Source organism: Chrysemys picta, chromosome 3, assembly GCF_011386835.1.
Source record: "Chrysemys picta bellii isolate R12L10 chromosome 3, ASM1138683v2, whole genome shotgun sequence".
In the NCBI taxonomy this organism is placed as follows: Eukaryota; Metazoa; Chordata; order Testudines; family Emydidae; genus Chrysemys; species Chrysemys picta.
In genome coordinates this window covers 189,272,907-189,291,322 of record NC_088793.1, presented here as the reverse complement: position 1 = coordinate 189,291,322, position 18,416 = coordinate 189,272,907, and the positions used below count along the sequence as shown (strand labels likewise).

The window sequence follows — 18,416 nt, the reverse complement described above, 5'->3', positions numbered from 1 at the left end:
CTATTAGTAGATGTGAAGTAGTACATGCTGAAGGATCAAAGTAAAATTTGGAACCATTTATTTTTTGTAGAAAAAAGCAGGGGCTGGTGAAAACAACATCAGACATCAAGATTTTGGCCAAATGGTCACAACTGTTTGATTTTTATGAACAGGATAGCATCTCAAAGCATTTTGTCATGAGAGCAGGGAAAAGAGAGCCATTGAAGCTGTCAAGAGCCTTCTTTCTCCCTTTTGATGCCCAAATCCATAGCATCCTGTAAATGAACTCATAAAAGTCTAGAATCCCTATCACATCTTTATTTATTCTAAGGCCTATCAAGGCTTGCAGCCCAGATCAGCCTACTGCCCAGGACATGAGCAAGCTTCCATAGAGTGTGAATCCAGGCCCAATGCCTAAGAAAGATAGGAATGTCTACTTTGCAGGAAGGAGGATTAACCTTACAACCACTGCAGATTGGAGGACCTGACCTTGCACAACCCCTCCCTTCGTCACTCCTCCCTGCCAAAGAAAAAGACAACTTTAGAGGATCTGACCACCTAAATTTAGCACACGTTTGAATTAATTACTTCTTAATTAATCACTCTGCTGCTGCCACTTCTCATACTTACCATGTCAGGCGAAATCAAAGTAATCTCCAGTGCTGCCCAATGTATGTCATTTTTGAATTGTGACATTCTGTTGAAACATAGTTAAAGGATCAACAGTGAAGATACTAATGTATCTTCCAAAACCATGTTCTTAAGTCTATTCTTATTTATAAGCTGTCTCTGGTTTTAAAAATGGTCATTGTAGTTGTGTTGTTAAAATAATCTCTATGTCCTCCTCCCCCCCTTGTTTCTAGATGGTGTTTGTATCCTTGGGTGCACCACGGAGGGAGCGAAAAGGTGAAGGTGTTCAGCTTCCAGCATCTTGCCTACCTCCTCCTCAGAAGGACAACATTCCAATGCTTTTACTTTTGCAAGAACCTCATCTTACCACCCTTTTTGATTTGTTAGAGATGCTTGCATCTTTTAAACCTCCTTCTGGTGAAATGGCTATGGAAGATAGTGAGGTAATTTAGCGATCTTTGATTAAGATGACTGAATATGTCTAGTTTAATTTCTGTCCAATCTGTCTACTTCTGATGGCCCCTCACCATGATATCCAAACATCAGATACATCTAATATTTCTATCTGTATATTTAATTTCATCATATCTATAGATGTAACTATATAAGCTTTTTATAATCAAAATGGTATGATATTATTTACTAGTTACTCTAAAAAATTTGTTGCTCTGGAAAGGATATATACTATTGAAAACATGTATGGTGATTAGTAAGGGGATTTGGCTTGAAAAAAATATTTTTAAAGGTATATTGTAAAACTCAGTGACTCATATTCATCTCTCGTATAACTCCATATAAACCAATGGGATTTACACTGGGAATTTATCAGAATCAGTAGTTGTGTATTTAAATCCAGGATTTATTTACACTGAATCTTTTGCATGTCTTTATAGTGCAGTGTATAAAGTAACTTAATTTCCTTCTGTTTCCGTGAGACCTAAACTATCATGCTGTATTTATAGATTTATTTAACAAACTTTAATTTGAGAATGAATTGCTTTTGTTTAAAATATAAATAAATAAATAAACTTCAAACCCTAAAATGTCAATGAGGTTACTTTTCTTAAGAAACTATTAATAGTAATAGATTTTTTTGTCTGTGTTAGAGTGCAAGATGTGAAGAACTCCACCTTCATGCAGAAAACCTGTCCAGGCGTGTCTGGGAACTGTTAATGCTTCTACCTACATGTCCTAACATGTTACAGGCATTCCAAAATATTTCAGATGAACAGGTCAGCCAACAGTGTTTGTTTTAAATATATATAAAATCTGTAATTCAGTTACACTTTTTACAGTGAAATTTTTACAATTTATCCAAAATTGAATAATGATTGATCCAACAGAGTTAAGTAAAAAATAACTGATTTCTGCAAGGGGGACATTGTCTTGAATAAAAGACAGAACAGTTTCAATAATAATACATCAGGACAGCTCATAGAGATGTATATATTCTCTGGCTTTGTCTTGGGTATAGTGAGAAAATAAAAAAAAAGGGGGGACCATTTTCAGCTATTCTTCTCTTACTTTGTTGAAATAAAAATCAAAAGAAGCCTGTAGCTTTTCTAATTTAGTTTCCTGATTTGTGTCTTTTAAGGTAACGGGTTTTATTTTTGTAAACAAGAATTAAATAAGTAAAATGATTAGTGAATGTTATCTCTAGTGACTTTACTGGGTCATGTTGAAATTAAATCTCATACATCTTCAGTTGTACAAAGCAAGTTGAAGCAATTTATTTCTTATTTTCAAGTCTTCTTTGGGTTTCATTTTAGAAGTAAATATCCTTAGATATACTTGATCCTAAAGCAATATTCTTGAACTCTAACCTACAGATTTTATGTGGCTTTAAAACTGAATCTTATGTTATTATTTGCCTTTTAGTATGCCTTGTTTTAAATCCCTCATTCCACCTTTCATAATTATAAAATACAATAGCAACAACCAGGGCCGGCTCTAGGCACCAGCAAAACAAGCTGGTGCTTGGGGCGGCATGGCCGGCGCCAGAATGCCGCCCCTAAAAATGTGCCCCGGCCGCCACTGCTGCTGCCACGGCGCGCGAAACAGCTGATTCGCGCGCAGCTACTCGCCCTCCCTCCCAGGCTCTCAAACCTGGCAGGGAGGGGGAGCAGCGGCGCGCGAATCAGCTGTTTCGCGCGCCGCGGCGGCTCGGGGTCTCCCCCTCCCTCCCAGGCTCTCAAACCTGGGAGGGAGGGGGAGATCCCGAGCAGACGTTTCGTGCGCCGCTGCTCCCCCTCCCTCCCAGGCTTGGGCGCCTGGGAGGGAGGGGGAGAAGCGCCACCCGCGACGCGGCCACTCGGAGTCTCCCCCTCCCTCCCAGGCTCTCAAACCTGGGAGGGAGGGGGAGATCCCGAGTGGCTGTTTTGCGTGCCGCTGCTCCCCCTTCCTCCCAGACTTGAGAGCCTGGGAGGGAGGGGGAGAAGTGGCGCCCGCGCCGCGGCCACTCGGAGTCTTCCCCTCCCTCCCAGGCTCTCAAACCTGGGAGGGAGGGGAGATCCCGAGCGGCCGCGGCGTGCGAAACAGCTGTTTCGCGTGCTGCTGCTCCCCCTCCCTCCCAGACTTGAGAGCCTGGGAAGGAGGGGGAGAAGCAGCACCTGCGCCGCGGCCACTCGGAGTCTTCCCCTCCCTCCCAGGCTCTCAAACCTGGGAGGGGGGGAGACTCCGAGTGGCCGCGGCACGGCGCCACTTCTCCCCCTCCCTCCCTAGGCTTGAGAGCCTGGAGGGGAGGAGGCAGGGCTGGGGATTTGGGGAAGGGGCGGAGTTGAGGCGGGGCCGGGGGTGGGGTAATTAAATAAGGGGGGGGGCGGCCAAAATTGTTTTTCCTTTGGGCGGCAAAAATCCTAGAGCCGGCCTTGGCAACAGCCCACTGTTCTGGGTGTGCTTAGATTTGGTTAAATTTGAAACTTGCATTAATTGAAGTGTGTTTTATTTTGGTAATAATTTTGAATGGGAGAGAATTTAGAATTTTATATATTGCTATAACCAGGAGGATGTTGGGTAATATGTGGTTCAATTTCAGTTATACTTTTTTTTTGGTAAATGTTATTGGGATAATTATCTTGAATAAGTATCTTGAATTCTGAAGTATTTCTGAGCATTTTTAATGTAAAAAGAGCAAATGTGTGAATTTTAAGCAACTTTCCAATATGACCCAACCACATGTAAGTACACTGTTTAGTGTCTATAGTGATATGTTTTCTGAGGCTTCAGAGATGATTGCTAATGAAAATAAAATGTTGGGTCATCATTTCAATACCCATTAATGGGCAGTAAAAAGTTAAGATATGTGAGGGTTCCCCCTAATTGTATCTGACTGAGGAAGTTGTGGATAAGAGTAGTGGAAGATCTCTCTTTAATTGTGATTGAATGTACCTGAGGAAAATAAAACACTAAGAACAAAATGAATTTACACGAAAGAATTGTAAGAGACAAAACTACTGGGATTTTTGCCAGCAAAAATGTATTTGGCTAAATGGAAGAATTTCCTTACTTTGCCAGCAATCTTCTTGTAACTCTTTGTGTCAGCAAGATGTTAAGGGCAAAGAGAGAAGCTGGCTGCAGGGGTCAAAATTTTTGATTTTCCTTGGATAAAATGAGTTTGACAGATTATTTTATTCTTTGATTAGATTGGATTTAAGTAGTGGGGTCTGATTCTGCTTTCCTGTTTGAATTTTTGATACTCTTTTAATGTAACAATCATGTTTTGAAATTTAGGAATCTAGCATATTGAATATGTGGTGGGAAGGATGGGCAGGAAAGAATAGGTTATCCATTCTCTGCTGTGCTAACCAGCAGTCATCATGCTCTTTACAAATTTTTAAATGGCCCTGCAGAGGCTCTCCCAAGATTTAGTGAAGGCAGGGAGAGGGAAAGCTGTCATATAATCCCAATGTATACATGTTTAAAATATTTTAAAAATATAACTTAAATTGTGGTTTAGATATGATAGATTTTGTAACTGTGCAAGCTAGAACTAGGATCTGTTTTGCTCATGCTCACAGCTTTCTGGATAATGTTTCATTTAGGCTAAAATTTTACATGCATAGTTTCAGTCCAGAGGTGACTTTTTTTGGAAAATGAACAAAATCTGTTCATTTATTTTATAGTCATTAAAATATGAAAAAATATATTTTTTACCTTCAAAGTACATCTTAAGGTACTTTTTTGCTCACACCGAAGTAAAGGTTGAACTTTACCATTTGGAATTGCAGGTTGGCATTTCTCACTGAAGTTAAAATGTTTTAAAAATTGTTGTTGTGCATGTTCTGTGGTAACTTTAATACTATTGAGTTAATTGGGATTCCTACTGTACGTATATTATTCAGATTGAAAGAAGAACATACAGACTAACACGGCTGCTACTCTGAAACCTGTCATTATTCAGATTGAGAGTCTGTAAATTACATCAGATACATTTTATTTTTTTTCATGGATGTTGTAACAATAAATATTCATTTAAAGATATGTAATATGTAAAAACCAAATTACTTGCCATTGTCTCTTCAAAAATGTAATTACTTTTGCCTCTATGGTCAGGTCAGCATTGGATTTAATTTTCTTAACTTTTTTATAAGGGTAATGATGGATTTAGTTGGAAGGATCTCCTGCGAATAAAAAGTGCCCATAAACTTTTGTATGCACTTGAAATCATTGAAGCTTTGGGCAAGCCTAACAGAAGAATAAGGCGAGAGTCTACGGTAATATAACTTCTTTTGTAGTTTCTAAATCCAAATTCTTATGGGTGAAATATTTATTACTTTAAATTCTTGCATTGATATAATAATTTATTTTTCTGTTTATCCTCAGGGAAGTTATAGTGACCTTTATCCAGACTCTGATGATTCGAGTGAAGATCAAATAGAAAATAGTAAAAACACCTGGAGCTGCAAGGTTTGATTTACTTAAGTATTTTGTAATATGTAGTGTAGATTTTTCAAAATGACATAAAATGAAAGTTCTTTTCTTTTAAGATAGTATAAGCTTTTAATATTTTGTTTCACTCCTTGGAGTCTCTTGATTTCAAGTTCATATTATTAGCACATAATACTTTTTGCATTAGGATACTGTCAGGAAATCCCAATTCCTGGGCTTAAATGATTAATGAAAAACAAAATTATTGTCTAACTTCAGTGTTTTTTGCCAAAAGTCCAGCCTCTCAGTTCATTATATTTTTATACAAATTTTTCTCATGTCCTTCAAAAAATAAGTAACTGCATAGTTTATCAATGTTTTATTTCTGATTTTAATTGTGTATCTTGTAACTGAGACAAGGAGTTTAAAATACATTATGTACCTGATTTTTCTTACATTATCGTAATTTACTTACAGTTTGTTGCTGCTGGAGGGCTTCAACAATTGTTAGAAATTTTTAATTCGGGAATTCTAGAGCCTAAAGAGCAGGAACCATGGACTGTGGTAGGTGACAAGTCAGTGTTTTAACCAGCTATAAGGTAGCTATCCCATTTGAGTGCTTCCATTGCTAGCAGCCTTTGTTATATTTACTTGCACCTTTTCTGTAGAAAAAGAGAAGAAACGAACAATATAAAATGAACAATGAAAGATATTGCTCATAAGCCAATTGTTGTGCATTGAAACTAGTTTATTGAGTGCTTCCATCTGTAATGGATACAAACCAGCTGCTAAATTGATGCCAATAAACACTAACAATATAGTATTCTTTTTGGGGGAAATGTAAATTGTTGGATAGTTGCAGTTTTAATTTCCCTTTTAAAAACATTACTACTTTTATCATTCTGACTTTTTGCTATTTTGTGACCACACTTTTATATCTTTTCTGTATGTTATTTTATTTGTTATTTTTTCTGTAGTCCTAAGAAAAAATGTGCTGGTTTGTATAACTAAAAAATAATACACCCTAACCCCCAGATTGGAAACTATTTTCTGGGGTAAGGTACTGGATTCATGCATGCAGAGCTTTGCATCTGCACAGACCTGATTGTGGGATCAGAGCTTAAGTTTGCAATAACATGGTCAGAATATTGGAAAACAAATATATATTTAAAAGGGAGGTTGATGGGTGGTTTCAATGGGAAACCTGTACTTCTTAACCTGACTTTAAAGCAGTAGTGTGTTTATTTCTTGGTACGTAACCCATTGTTGGCATTGAGAGAAATCACTACCACTACAGTCAAGGGATTAATAAAGAAATTCCCTAACAGTGCACATTGGTGTTAGTTTTCATATATTTTGTTCATTCATTTCATTTTGTTTCCGTTTTCACTAGAAAGTTTAGTAGCGATTGGATGTCTAACATAGTGAATGCCAGAGAAAATGAGGTAGGATCTGAGGCTAAAATAGGGAAAGAACAAGTTAAAAATTACTTAGATAGGTTAGATGTCTTCATGTCACCAGAGCCTGATGAAATACATCCTAGAATACTCAGACTGAGGAGATGTCTGAGCCATTAGTGATTATCTTTGAAAACTCATGGAAGATGGGAAAGATTCCAGAGGACTGGAAAAGGGCAAATATAAAGCCAATCTATAAAAAGAGGTATAAGTACAACCTTGGCGAATTACAGACCAGTCAGTTTAACTTCAGTACCTGGAAAAGATAATGAACCAAATAATTAAGCAATCAATTTGCAAACCCCTAGAAGTTAATAAGGTGATAAGTAACAGTCAGCATGGATTTGTGGATAGAGAGGAAGCAGTAGATACTGTCTATTTTGAGTATCAGGGAATAGCCATGTTTTGTTTATTGCTCTTGACCTGTCCATGACTTTTACTAAAAATAGTCATGACAAAATCTTAGCCTTAATCATAAGGTAAATAAGAATCAACAGTGTAACGCTGTTGCAAAAAAAAGCAAACATCATTCTGGGATGTCTTAGCAGGAGTGTTTTAAACAAGACACAAGAAGCAATTCTGCCCCTCTACTTTATTCTGATAAGGCCTCAGCTGGAGTAATGTGTCGAGTTCCAGGAAAGATGTGGACAGATTAGAGAAAGTCCAGAGAAGAGCAACAAAAATGAATAAAGGCCTAGAAAACAGGCCCCATGAGGGAAGACTGAAAAAATTGGGTTTCTTTAGTCTGGAGAAGAGAAGACTGAAGGGGGGCAGGGCGGATGGACATCATAACAGTCTACAAGTACATAAAAGGTTGTTACAAGGAGGAGGGAGAAAAATTGTTCTTGTTAACCTCTGAGGATAGGGCAGGAAGCAATGGCCTTAAATTGCAGTAAGGGAGGTTTAGTTGGACATTAGGAAAAACTTCCCAAATTTCATGGTAGTTAAGCATTGGAATAAATTGTCTAGGACAGGGATCAGCAACCTTTGGCACGTGGCCCGCCAGGGTAAGCACCCTGGCGGGCCGGGCCGGTTTGTTTACCTGCCGCTTCCGCAGGTTCGGCTGATTGTGGCTCCCACTGGCTGTGGTTCGCCGCTTCAGGCCAATGGGGGCTCCGGGAAGCTGCGGCCAGCACATCCCTCAGCCTGCGCCATTTCCCACAGCCCCCATTGGCCTGGAGCAGTGAACCGTGGCCAGTGGGAGCCACGATCGGCCAAACCTGCAGACACTGCAGGTAAACAAACCGGCCCGGTCCGCCAGGGTGCTTACCCTGGTGGGCCGCGTGCCAAAGGTTGCCAATCCCTGGTCTAGGGAGATTATGGAATCTCCATCACTGGAGGTTTTTAAGAATAGGTTTAAACACCTGTCAGAGATGAGCTAATGCTTAGTCCTGGCTTGAGTGCGAGGTCCTTTCCAGTCCTATGATTCTATGAAATTATGTATCTTATCACTATTCATCTATCAATTAATGTGAGATAAACTCTCCTTATGTTGGATATTACTTTGCAGTGTGGATTTCTTTTCGTTTGTGTTTGTTAGACTGAGTTTGTTTTAGCTGTTTGTTTTCAATGTCAGCATTTTGTCATGTAATAAATATAAAGTGTCATGGTTTGTGTATGTTTCAGAGTTTAGGATATTTAAAGTATCCCATACTGAGAAAAAAATCTTTATTTTTTTATGGAAGGAGAATAATATTTTTGAGCTTTGTTTTTTCAGTTTTTTCTCTTTTGAATCTGTATAAATACTTGTGATATACACTTCTCTAGCTCTCTCATGATGCTTGGCATCTGTTGGTGCTCTTTCTGGAGCAGTGTCAGGAGAAGGGAGATACTCTATATTTCTCTCCATTCCCAGCATAAGCCGAAGATTCTATTAGTGCCTTAGTTGATCTTGCATTTACGTTTGCAAGAGGAGGAGTAGTAAAGTGCAACTAAGGCACTGATCCTGCAAATAAATATTCTAGTGTAGACTCCTGCATCTGGGTAAAGTCTTAGAGATTTCAATGGGATTCTGAACGGGTATAGAGAGCTATGCTAGTATATCAGTTTGTATGATCTGGGCCTATCATTGTGTTAGTTTTGCTTGTATGATACAACTCCTGCTGGTTGTGCTGGGCAAATGTACATGCACGAGTAATAGTACATATGAGATCCTTGGAGATCATGTCCCAGAAGGAAATAGGAGGAAAGAAAAATCAGAAACTATTGAGTGAATGAGGGGTTTTCATCTCTTTGTGACATTACAATACAAAATGGTATTTTTAATATACACGTCTACCTCAATATAACGCTGTCCTCGGGAGCCAAAAAATCTTACCACATTATAGGTGAAACCGCGTTATATCGAACTTGCTTTGATCCACCGGAGTGCGCAGCCCTGCCCCCCCCCCCCCGGAGCACTGCTTTACCGTGTTATATCCGAATTCATGTAATATTGGGTCGAGTTATATCAGGGTAGAGGTGTAGTTTGTCTCTATCTAAGTAATTGTGTTTAATTTAAAAGAGTAACAAACCATGTTAAATATTGCTTTCCAAGTTAAATGTAAGTGCCAGAAAATGCTGTAGATCATAAATACAGAATCTTCTACACAGAATATCATAGCATCTTGTAACTGTACCCATAATTTGGACTAGTTCTTGAAAATACTCTCTTTGTAAGAAATAAAAGATTTTAATACCAGCCCCAGACTCTGTAATGTCTAGTACAAGTCTTGTTAGCTCTTGCCAATTAGTGCTTTAGTTGTTAGCTTTGTAGGACGTTTAAGTTTTGTGTTTCAAGTTCCAAAATAGACAAAGAATTACTAGAATTTGTGAAAAAGGAAAATTGCATTTTCTTCTTATCCACAGTGGCAGCTAGACTGTCTTGCTTGCTTGCTGAAGTTGATATGCCAGTTTGCAGTAGATCCCTCAGATTTGGATTTAGCTTATCATGATGTCTTTGCCTGGTCTGGTGTAGCAGAGAGTCACAGGAAAAGAACTTGGCCAGGCAAATCGAGGAAGACTGCAGGAGATCATGTAAAGGGCCTTCATATACCTCGTCTCACAGAGGTAAGAAACAAATTATATATACGTACAAACACCCACATGCTGTAGGGGAGATGTTTTCTTTTATCAGTCAAAGGGGGATATGAAGTGTAAACTATTATTACTTTTTAATAATATGAGGAAATAGTGTAGTGAAAAACAATTATTAAAAAATTAATCTAAACGCTAGAGGGGATATATCAGGAAATAAAATAATTAAATAAAATTAGATTAAAGATGTGCAGTTTTAAAAAGCTAGAAGTCCAAGTTTATGTGCAGAATGTCCCAAAGAGCCACAGTAAATGGGTATTTCTGAATATTTCTGATGATTACTTTTTATGTTTTGTTTCAAGTATAAGAGGGGTAGCCGCGTTAGTCTGTATCCACAAAAACAACGAGGAGTCTGGTAGCATCTTAAAGACTAACAGATATATTTGGGCATAAGCTTTCGGAGGTAAAGAACCTACTTCTTCAGATGCATGTTAAGGTGCCACCGGACTCCTTGTTGTTTTTATCTCTTGTTTCCTCCATCAATTCCTACTTTTGAAGATGGCCCATCATGCATTGTGCTGGCACCATCACACCCACTGTTGAACAGTGGTAGAACCTACCTGTTAAGTCCCTATATTCTTCCACCCCCAACAGTAACATATTTTTTTAAGCTTGGTTTTCATATTATATTTTACATGCTAAAGAGGACAACATATTAATATTAATAATGTTAAAAACGGTGAACTGTTGGAAGGGCAAGGACTTACTGTGACCTCACAAGCAGGTTCTAGCATTGTTTGGTGACAATCATGTCCACTACCAGTGGATTGTTACTGGGCTGTGAAACTACTACTGGGGTGATTGTCATCAGTGGGTATTACACCAAGTAAAAAAAGCAGTTGCAGAGGAACTGCTTTTCACAAAACCAAAAATGCAACAAAACAAAAAATAAGAACAAAAGAACAGCCATACAGACCAAAGATCCATCTAGCCCACCGTCCTGTCTTCTGACAGTGTCCAATGCCATGTGCTTCAGAGGGAATGAACAGACCAGGTAATTGTTAAGTGATCCATGCCCTGTCGCCCATTCCTAGCTTCTGGCGAACAAAGGCTAGGGACACCATTGCTGCCGATCCTGGCTAATAGCCATTGATAGACCTATCCTCCATTAATTTATGTAGTTCTTTTTGAACCCTGTTATAGTCTTGGCCTTCACAACATCCTCTGGCGGACAGTTCCACAGGTTGACTATGCAGTGTGTGAAGGAATACTTCCTTTTATTTGTTTTAAACCTGCTGCCTATTAATTTCAGTGTGGTGACCCCTAGTTCTTGTGTTATGAGAAGGAGTAAATAACACATCCTTATTTATTTTCTCGACACTAGTCATGATTTTATAGACCTCTATCATACCCACCCCCCCTTACTCGTCTCTTTTCCAAGCTGAAAAGTCCCAGTGTTATTAATTTCTCCTCATATGGAAGCTGTTCCATACCCCTAATCATTTTTGTTGCCCTTTCTGTACCTTTTCTAATTCCAATATATCTTTTTTGAGATGGGGCAACCACATCTGCATGCAGTATTCAAGCTGTGGGCATACCATGGATTTATATAGAGGCAATATGATATTTTCTGTGTTATTATTTATCTCTTTCTTAATGATTCCCAACATTCTGTTGGCTTTTTTGACTGCCGCTGCACATTGAGTGGATGTTTTCAGAGAACTGTCCACAATGACCCCAAGATCTCTTTTCTTGAGTGGTAACAGCTAATTTAGACCCCATTATTTTATATGTATAGTTGGGATTCTGTTTTCCAATGTGCATTACTTTTCATTTATCAACATTGAATTTCATCTGCAATTTTGATTCCCAGTAACCCAGTTCTGTGAGATTCCTTTGTAACTCATCTCAGTCTCCTTTGGACTTAACTATCTTGAGTAGTTTTGTATCCTCACTGTTTACCCCCTTTTCCAGATCATTTATGAATATGTTGAACAGCACTGGTCCCAGTACAGACCTCTGGGGGACACCACTATTTACCTCTCTCCATTCTGAAAACTGACCATTTATTCCAACATTTGTTTCCGATCTTTTAAGTATTTATTCATCCATGGGAGGATCTTCCCTCTCATCCCTGCAGAGCTTACTTTGCTTAAGAGCCTTTGGAGGAACCTTGTCCAAAGGCTTTCTGAAAATCTAAACATCAGAAATATACTTACATTTCCATTCTCACTGTTGGTATGGGGGATTCAGCACATAATCTTTTAAGTAGTTGTAGTATTTTTCAAAATAGTTTCAGATCACCTTTTGGATAGGATCTCAGTTTTCCAAAATCTCAGGTCCTATTGGGTTTTTTTTATTTTATTTTTTTAACATGACTTAGGAACCAACTCCTTCAAATTTCTTCAAGTATGTAAAATGATTTTGTATAAAGTGAAGACAATGTCCAAACTAAGCTTTATTTTACAGAAGAGTTTAATTATCCAAAGAGTAAAAATGAGTCAGAAAAAATTCTCAGCTGTCAAAATCAGTATTTCCTTTTTTAAACATCCGGCAACTCAAAAAGAGTTAAATAGACTTCTATAGTCAATTTAAAAAAAGACTAATGGACTGAGAACAAGCAAGAATTTTTTACCTCAAGTTATCTCTTTTCAGAAAGTTAAAAGCAACTGAAAATAGGGTTTTAGAATGGAAGTAAGACCTCAATAATTTTAACCATAATTTAATACTAGAGTGACTTCATAATACTAAACATATTTATTCTGTAGTTGTAAAACTCTGGTGAGAAAGGTAAATTTCTTCCATATGCTTTTCATCACTCTTGGCTGTTCATAACAAAATCTGTCCTCCAGGGCCGGCTCCAGGGTTTTGGCCGCCCCAAGCAGCCAAAACAAAAAACAAAAAAAAGAAAAAAGCCGCGATCGCGATCTGCGGCAGCAATCGGCGGGAGGTCCTTCGCTCCCAAGCAGAGTGAGGGACCGTCCGCCGAATACCTGGACGTGCCGCCCCTCTCCGGAGCAGCCGCCCCAAGCACCTGCTTGAGAAGCTGGTGCCTGGAGCTGGCCCTGCTGTCCTCCATATTACCTCCCCGGGTGCATACAGGCAAACCTGAAACTTGGCCAATATCATTCGGGCCTCAAATGGCTAGAGAGAGACTCACTGAGGATAAATTGCTGTTGAGCGTGTGAGCCATTCTTACCATATAGGTGCTGAGTTTACTGTCTGCACATCTTGGGGAACGATAGACTAGAATTATGAATTGTAGCCAGATATCCTGTTTGGTATTGTTAAATATTGTTTGCAAGACCAGCACATCACACTTCTGGGAGAGTTAAGTCTCAGGCAAAATAGAATTTGAGACTGTAGCTATCTGTATAGCATAGACTACTTTAAAATTTATTAAGGTTTTATTATTTGATTTATTAATGCTCTTAGTCATAAATGTTTTATCTTTGTCATAATTATCGACAGGTGTTTTTGTCATCTAATGTACCTGTTACTTGGTTGTTCCAGCAGAGTCTCTCCAGATGTTCTTTCGGTGGAATGGGGGGGGGAAAGGTTTCTAGCCCTCATAGCTGAGAAGGAAACCACAATTACATTCTGTTCATGTTTTCAAGGTTTTATTCACAACAATGATGGCTAGAAACATAGATTTGTTATTAATGCAAGATTAGATAATGGATTATCTAGTCACTATCATAGTATGTTATTTTTGTAACCTAGGATTAGTTTGACAAATTTTAAAAATAACTTTTAAATTTGATTATTTTAATCCCCACTATATAGTCCACTATATAGTCCAAGACTAAGGTAATGAATGAAAATAGCCTTAAATGGAACATACATTTATTAAGTTAGAGGAACCCATGGAAATATCAGAAAACCAAGTCTCAACTTGAAGAATAATTTTAAAAAGTTTCTGTTGCAAAAGATATAGAATTAATGCAAGAATTACACAGAAAACTCAAATATTCCTTGAAAAGTTTTACTGTCAAATTTGGTGTCTGAAAAAAGTCAAAAAGTGTAAAATATAGGGATTTTGGTCCTGCTATAAGCAGGGCCAGTGCAACCCATTAGGCGACCTAAGCGGTCGCCTAGGGCACTAGCATTTCGGGGGCGGCATTTCGGGTCCTCCTTCGGCTGCCCCGGTTGTCGGCATTTAGGCGGAGGGAGTTGGGGCAGGGGCACAGGGAGGGCCGCCTGCAGCAAGTAAGCGGGGGGGCACGCAGGGGAACCACTCCCCGCCCCAGCTCACCTCTGCTCCGCCTCCTCCCCTGAGCACGCCGCCCCGCTTTGCTTCTCTCCCTCCCAGGCTTGCGGCGCCAAACAGCTGATTGGCGCCACAAACCTGGGAGGCAGGAGAAGTGGAGCGGCGACGGCGTGCTCGGGGAGGAGGCGGAGCAGATATGAGCTGGGGTGGGGAGCTGCCGCATGGCTCCCTGGGCCGGGGGGGATCTGCCGCGGGGGGGAGGGGGGAAGGGCGCTGCTGTGGGGAGGGGGCTCAGGGCGGGGGGGGGAGCTGCTGCAGGAGGGGCCACCTTAGGGTGGAGAGCTGCCACAGATCTCGGGGGCTGGGGTTGCGCAAGGTGGAAGTTTTGCCTAGGGCGCGAAACATCCTTGCACCCTCCCTGGCTATAAGTGAGAATTACAGTGCAAAACTGTTTAACTACGAATGTCTCTTGTATAGTCACTCTCACCCACACAGTTTTTGGTTTGTTTTAAAATTGACATAATGTGTATAATCTAACCCCATTATTATATTAACTTTTTTCTTTTAACTTTGATTTTTAAAGGTATTCCTTGTACTTGTCCAGGGAACAAGTTTGATTCAGCGACTTATGTCAGTTGCTTATACGTACGACAACTTGGCACCTAGGTACAATAACTTTTTATTTATGTAGTATGGTTTAAAAAATGTATGCATTTTCATGATAGCTTTAAACTTAAATCTATGGTTTTTCAAAGGTCAAAAATGAATAAAAGGTATAAAAAAAACTAAACTATGGTTGTATACTTCCTCATTAATTTAGTCAAGTGGTTCTCAAACTTATTTCACATGATGGACCACAGTATGATCCTTTCATGAACCATCTCACCTCCCAAAGCCACTTCCATACCCTCTCTGCAGCAATTACAGGTCTTGATTACAGGACAGTATGAAGGAGAAAAGATTAAAATAAATTTGCTTGAATGGTATTGGTTTGACTGCTTGTGTGCTTTTCCTATCCCCATTCGCTTTTTGGTGTTGATGTGTGTGTACACTTATATATGATGCCACCTGAGGACTACATTTTGAAAATTAGTGTTTTGGCCTATTTTAGATGTACCTTCTATATTTGTTGTATAAGGTTGCATCAACAAACTTACAGTTGTTGGTGATATGTGGTAGCGCCAGAAAGGAAAGCACCTTTACTTTTTGATTCCAGCTCGAGTTTTCAGGCTCAATAGTTAGAAAAACTGTCTTATTTATAAACTGAAATGAATTTATGTGGAAGCTATTGAGTGACAATAAACATGGAATCCTATAATGCCATTATAGTCACATTTGAGAGTAAAATTACTTTTAATATTATACTTTATGAGAGGAAGAATATATTTTAAGTGAATATGAGAAAAGTACATTTTCAGTTCTTACATTTCCAGGTATAATATATTTATTTTGTTCTGTAGTAACATTTAATTGATTTGATTTTCTTCCTGCACAGGGTGTTGAAAGCTCAGTCTGATCACAGATCAAGACATGAAGGTTAGTGCTGTAGAAAATAGTTAATTTTTATTAATGGATGATAGCGAAAATATCATACAACTATTACAGACCATGGGTTTGATTCATTCCAACTAATGCAGTGATGTGTTCCCGTGTGTCAGTGGAGCCTGCTGTGCCCTAGGTGGGGATTCCCATCCCCAGAGGAAGCCAGATAGTATTTGCACCACGAATCTTCCCTGGAGATTCTTTTAGATATGTACAAAGCTTCAACCCGAGGCTCAGTTTACAGAAGGGTCCTGCTTGAGAAAGCTGCTTGGGGGAATTGTTGCCTTCCAAATAGGTTCACATTAAGACTGTAAATGTGACATGAATATTCACCTGTATTTTGACTGGCAGCAGTCTTTGACTCCGCCAGCAATCCCCCCTCAACTCCCTGAGATTATTCCTGTGAGAATTCTGTGTATAGGAGCCATTGTCAAGTTACAGCTTATATGTTCACAAATACACAGGCATCTCCCCTTAGCCTTATGCCCTATTCTGGAGTGCTCTTCTGTATCCTGTCACCAAGGGCCCGAGCGTGGTGTATCTGTGGATTTTGGAGCCAGAATTCTGACACCCTGTGTGTATCACCTGCCAGAAATTGGCCCTTAGCTGGTGGGAAGAGAGGAGTAGGAAGAGCTGAGCTGGTTCAGGGAGTGCCATAATTTAGTGCTGTATCAGCAAATTACCTCCCACCTCTTGAGCAGTGGGGAAGCAGGGAAGGAATTGTGCCTCAGAGTGGTGTCTCATTAGTGTAGTGTAATTAAGAAAGAGACTCAACATTTAGTAACCAAATGGATATATTACTTCAGCTTTAGTGGCATCCTAAATGCCAAAATGAGGGTCCTTTGTCACTCATTATCACAAGTGAGAGAAATATGTTATATGCTTTTGTCCTTTGTGACTTTTCAACCCAAAAAGCTTTTTAATGTAGCAATTACATGGTGACTTTATTCCACCTCTTATCCCTTTAGTTACTCATTATTCAATGTGGCTCTTGGTGAGTTGGGCCCACTGCTGTTCTTTGGTGAAATCCAGCCTGGCAGATAGTGATCATTTACAAGATTGGCTAAAGAAACTTACCCTTCTTATTCCAGAGGTAAGATAATGGAGAGATCATTGCATATTAGTTAATAATTAATAAGGACCAAATCCAGCCCTAGTGTCATCTGATGTTACTCCATCAGAATTCAGAGGATTGTATTGCCTACTAATGCCATTACTTAAAAAAGACTGTTTAACTTTTCTTTCTTTAGTCAAAATATAGCAAGTGCCAATTGCAACATGTACAGTTAAAGGTGTATAGTTAATCAATTCCCATTATAAACTCCTGCTCTTCTTCAAGTTCTTGCACATGTCCGTTCCAAAGTACGTGTGTACGCACCCCAGCACAGCTGCTGGAATTTTTTCCCTTTGTGTGGTATCTGTTGGGTTGGCTCCAGCACCCTGTGGAGTCGCATTCTCATAGCATTGTTATAAAGGGCCCTGCCAACCCTGCTCCCCTTCAGTTCCTTTTTACCGCCTGTGATGGTTGCTGGGACCCCCTCATTGTTTGGCAATCCTTCTCTTAGTGTTTTTTTCTGACAATTTTAGTGTAAATAGTTCTTGTAGTTTTAGCAATAAGTTTGTAGTTTTTAGATAGTTTGGACGCCTCTGCACTTTATAAAAGATACTTCTATAGAAATATACTCTGCCTAAGTTGTTTAATAGTATTTGGAGAACTGTTATGTATATACATATATTAGGCAAAAGTGAAAAAGGAAATCGCATATGCAGTGTTATTTTAACAATTTGATTTTATTTGAAATATTTTCTTGAAGACTGCAGTTCGCCATGAGTCCTGTAATGGTCTGTACAAATTATCTCTCTGTGGTTTGGATGGGGGAGACTCAATTAATCGATCCTTTCTGCTACTGGCCTCATCAACATTATTAAAATTTCTTCCTGATGCTCAGGCATTGAAACCTATCCGGGTAAGAATTTAACTATTCATTCCAGCTTTATGTTAAATATGAATTGCAACTGCTTTCCATCATTCTCATTTATGTCAGAAATAGTAAGTCCTATAGCAGTTAATAGATTTATCATCTTGTTTTATCAGAGTTTAAGTTAAGCAAGTTTTTTGTCAGTTATATTTGTGAATAAAAAGGCATTTCTTTTCACAGATAGAGGATTATGAAGAGGAACCAGTGTTACGATCTGGTTGTAAGGAATATTTTTGGTTGCTATGCAAACTGATTGATAACATACATGTAAAAGATGCCAGTCAGGTAGGTACAGTTAATTTACATTCATTAAAATGGGGTCGTTTTCTTTTGCTTTTGTGAGATTGATTATTATGAGTATTTTAAGTTCAAACCAAGTCATTGTAACTCCAAATGCAGTAATTGAATATTATGTGATAACTTGCATTTGATGAAATTTTTACTCCTGAATTAAACTCAAAATTGTGCTATTTTAAATAAATGTATAACATTACAGCCAACTATAGATATTTATTTAAAAGTTATGTAGAGCAGCTACAATATATTTCCATCAAATAACTTTGTCTAGTGTTTCTTACAAAAATAAAAGGACAAAACCCCAAACTCCCTCATGAATACTGACATTTATACTGCAAGACCAATTTGTGTACATAGAGATCTTTTAGGAGAACTTGCATACTCACAGAGAGCATCTTAGTTAGCTGGGTTGCTATTTTGCTGAGGCTTTTTGCAGGTCGC

At 38.9% G+C, this 18,416-nt stretch overlaps 1 protein-coding gene across 27 annotated transcripts in view; it reads left to right on the top strand.

The window, feature by feature from the left end:
• The window catches only part of USP34 (ubiquitin specific peptidase 34), a 280,867-nt gene that overhangs the window by 127,654 nt on the left and 134,797 nt on the right, over positions 1–18,416 (top strand). For 24 of the 27 annotated variants that reach the window (XR_010599944.1, XM_042857217.2, XM_042857220.2 and 21 more), the window contains 11 exons: positions 843–1,052; positions 1,716–1,841; positions 5,199–5,321; positions 5,431–5,514; positions 5,953–6,039; positions 9,780–9,980; positions 14,741–14,823; positions 15,653–15,693; positions 16,668–16,792; positions 17,514–17,666; positions 17,859–17,963. Coding sequence is in view for 26 of the 27 variants with exons in the window: in XM_042857217.2 (XP_042713151.2) it covers positions 843–1,052; positions 1,716–1,841; positions 5,199–5,321; positions 5,431–5,514; positions 5,953–6,039; positions 9,780–9,980; positions 14,741–14,823; positions 15,653–15,693; positions 16,668–16,792; positions 17,514–17,666; positions 17,859–17,963 (1,338 nt within the window). In the remaining variant the exon portion in view is untranslated. The remainder of the gene's footprint in view (positions 1–842; positions 1,053–1,715; positions 1,842–5,198; positions 5,322–5,430; positions 5,515–5,952; positions 6,040–9,779; positions 9,981–14,740; positions 14,824–15,652; positions 15,694–16,667; positions 16,793–17,513; positions 17,667–17,858; positions 17,964–18,416) is intronic. The other 3 variants (XM_065589647.1, XM_065589646.1, XM_042857219.2) reach the window with 1 other exon arrangement.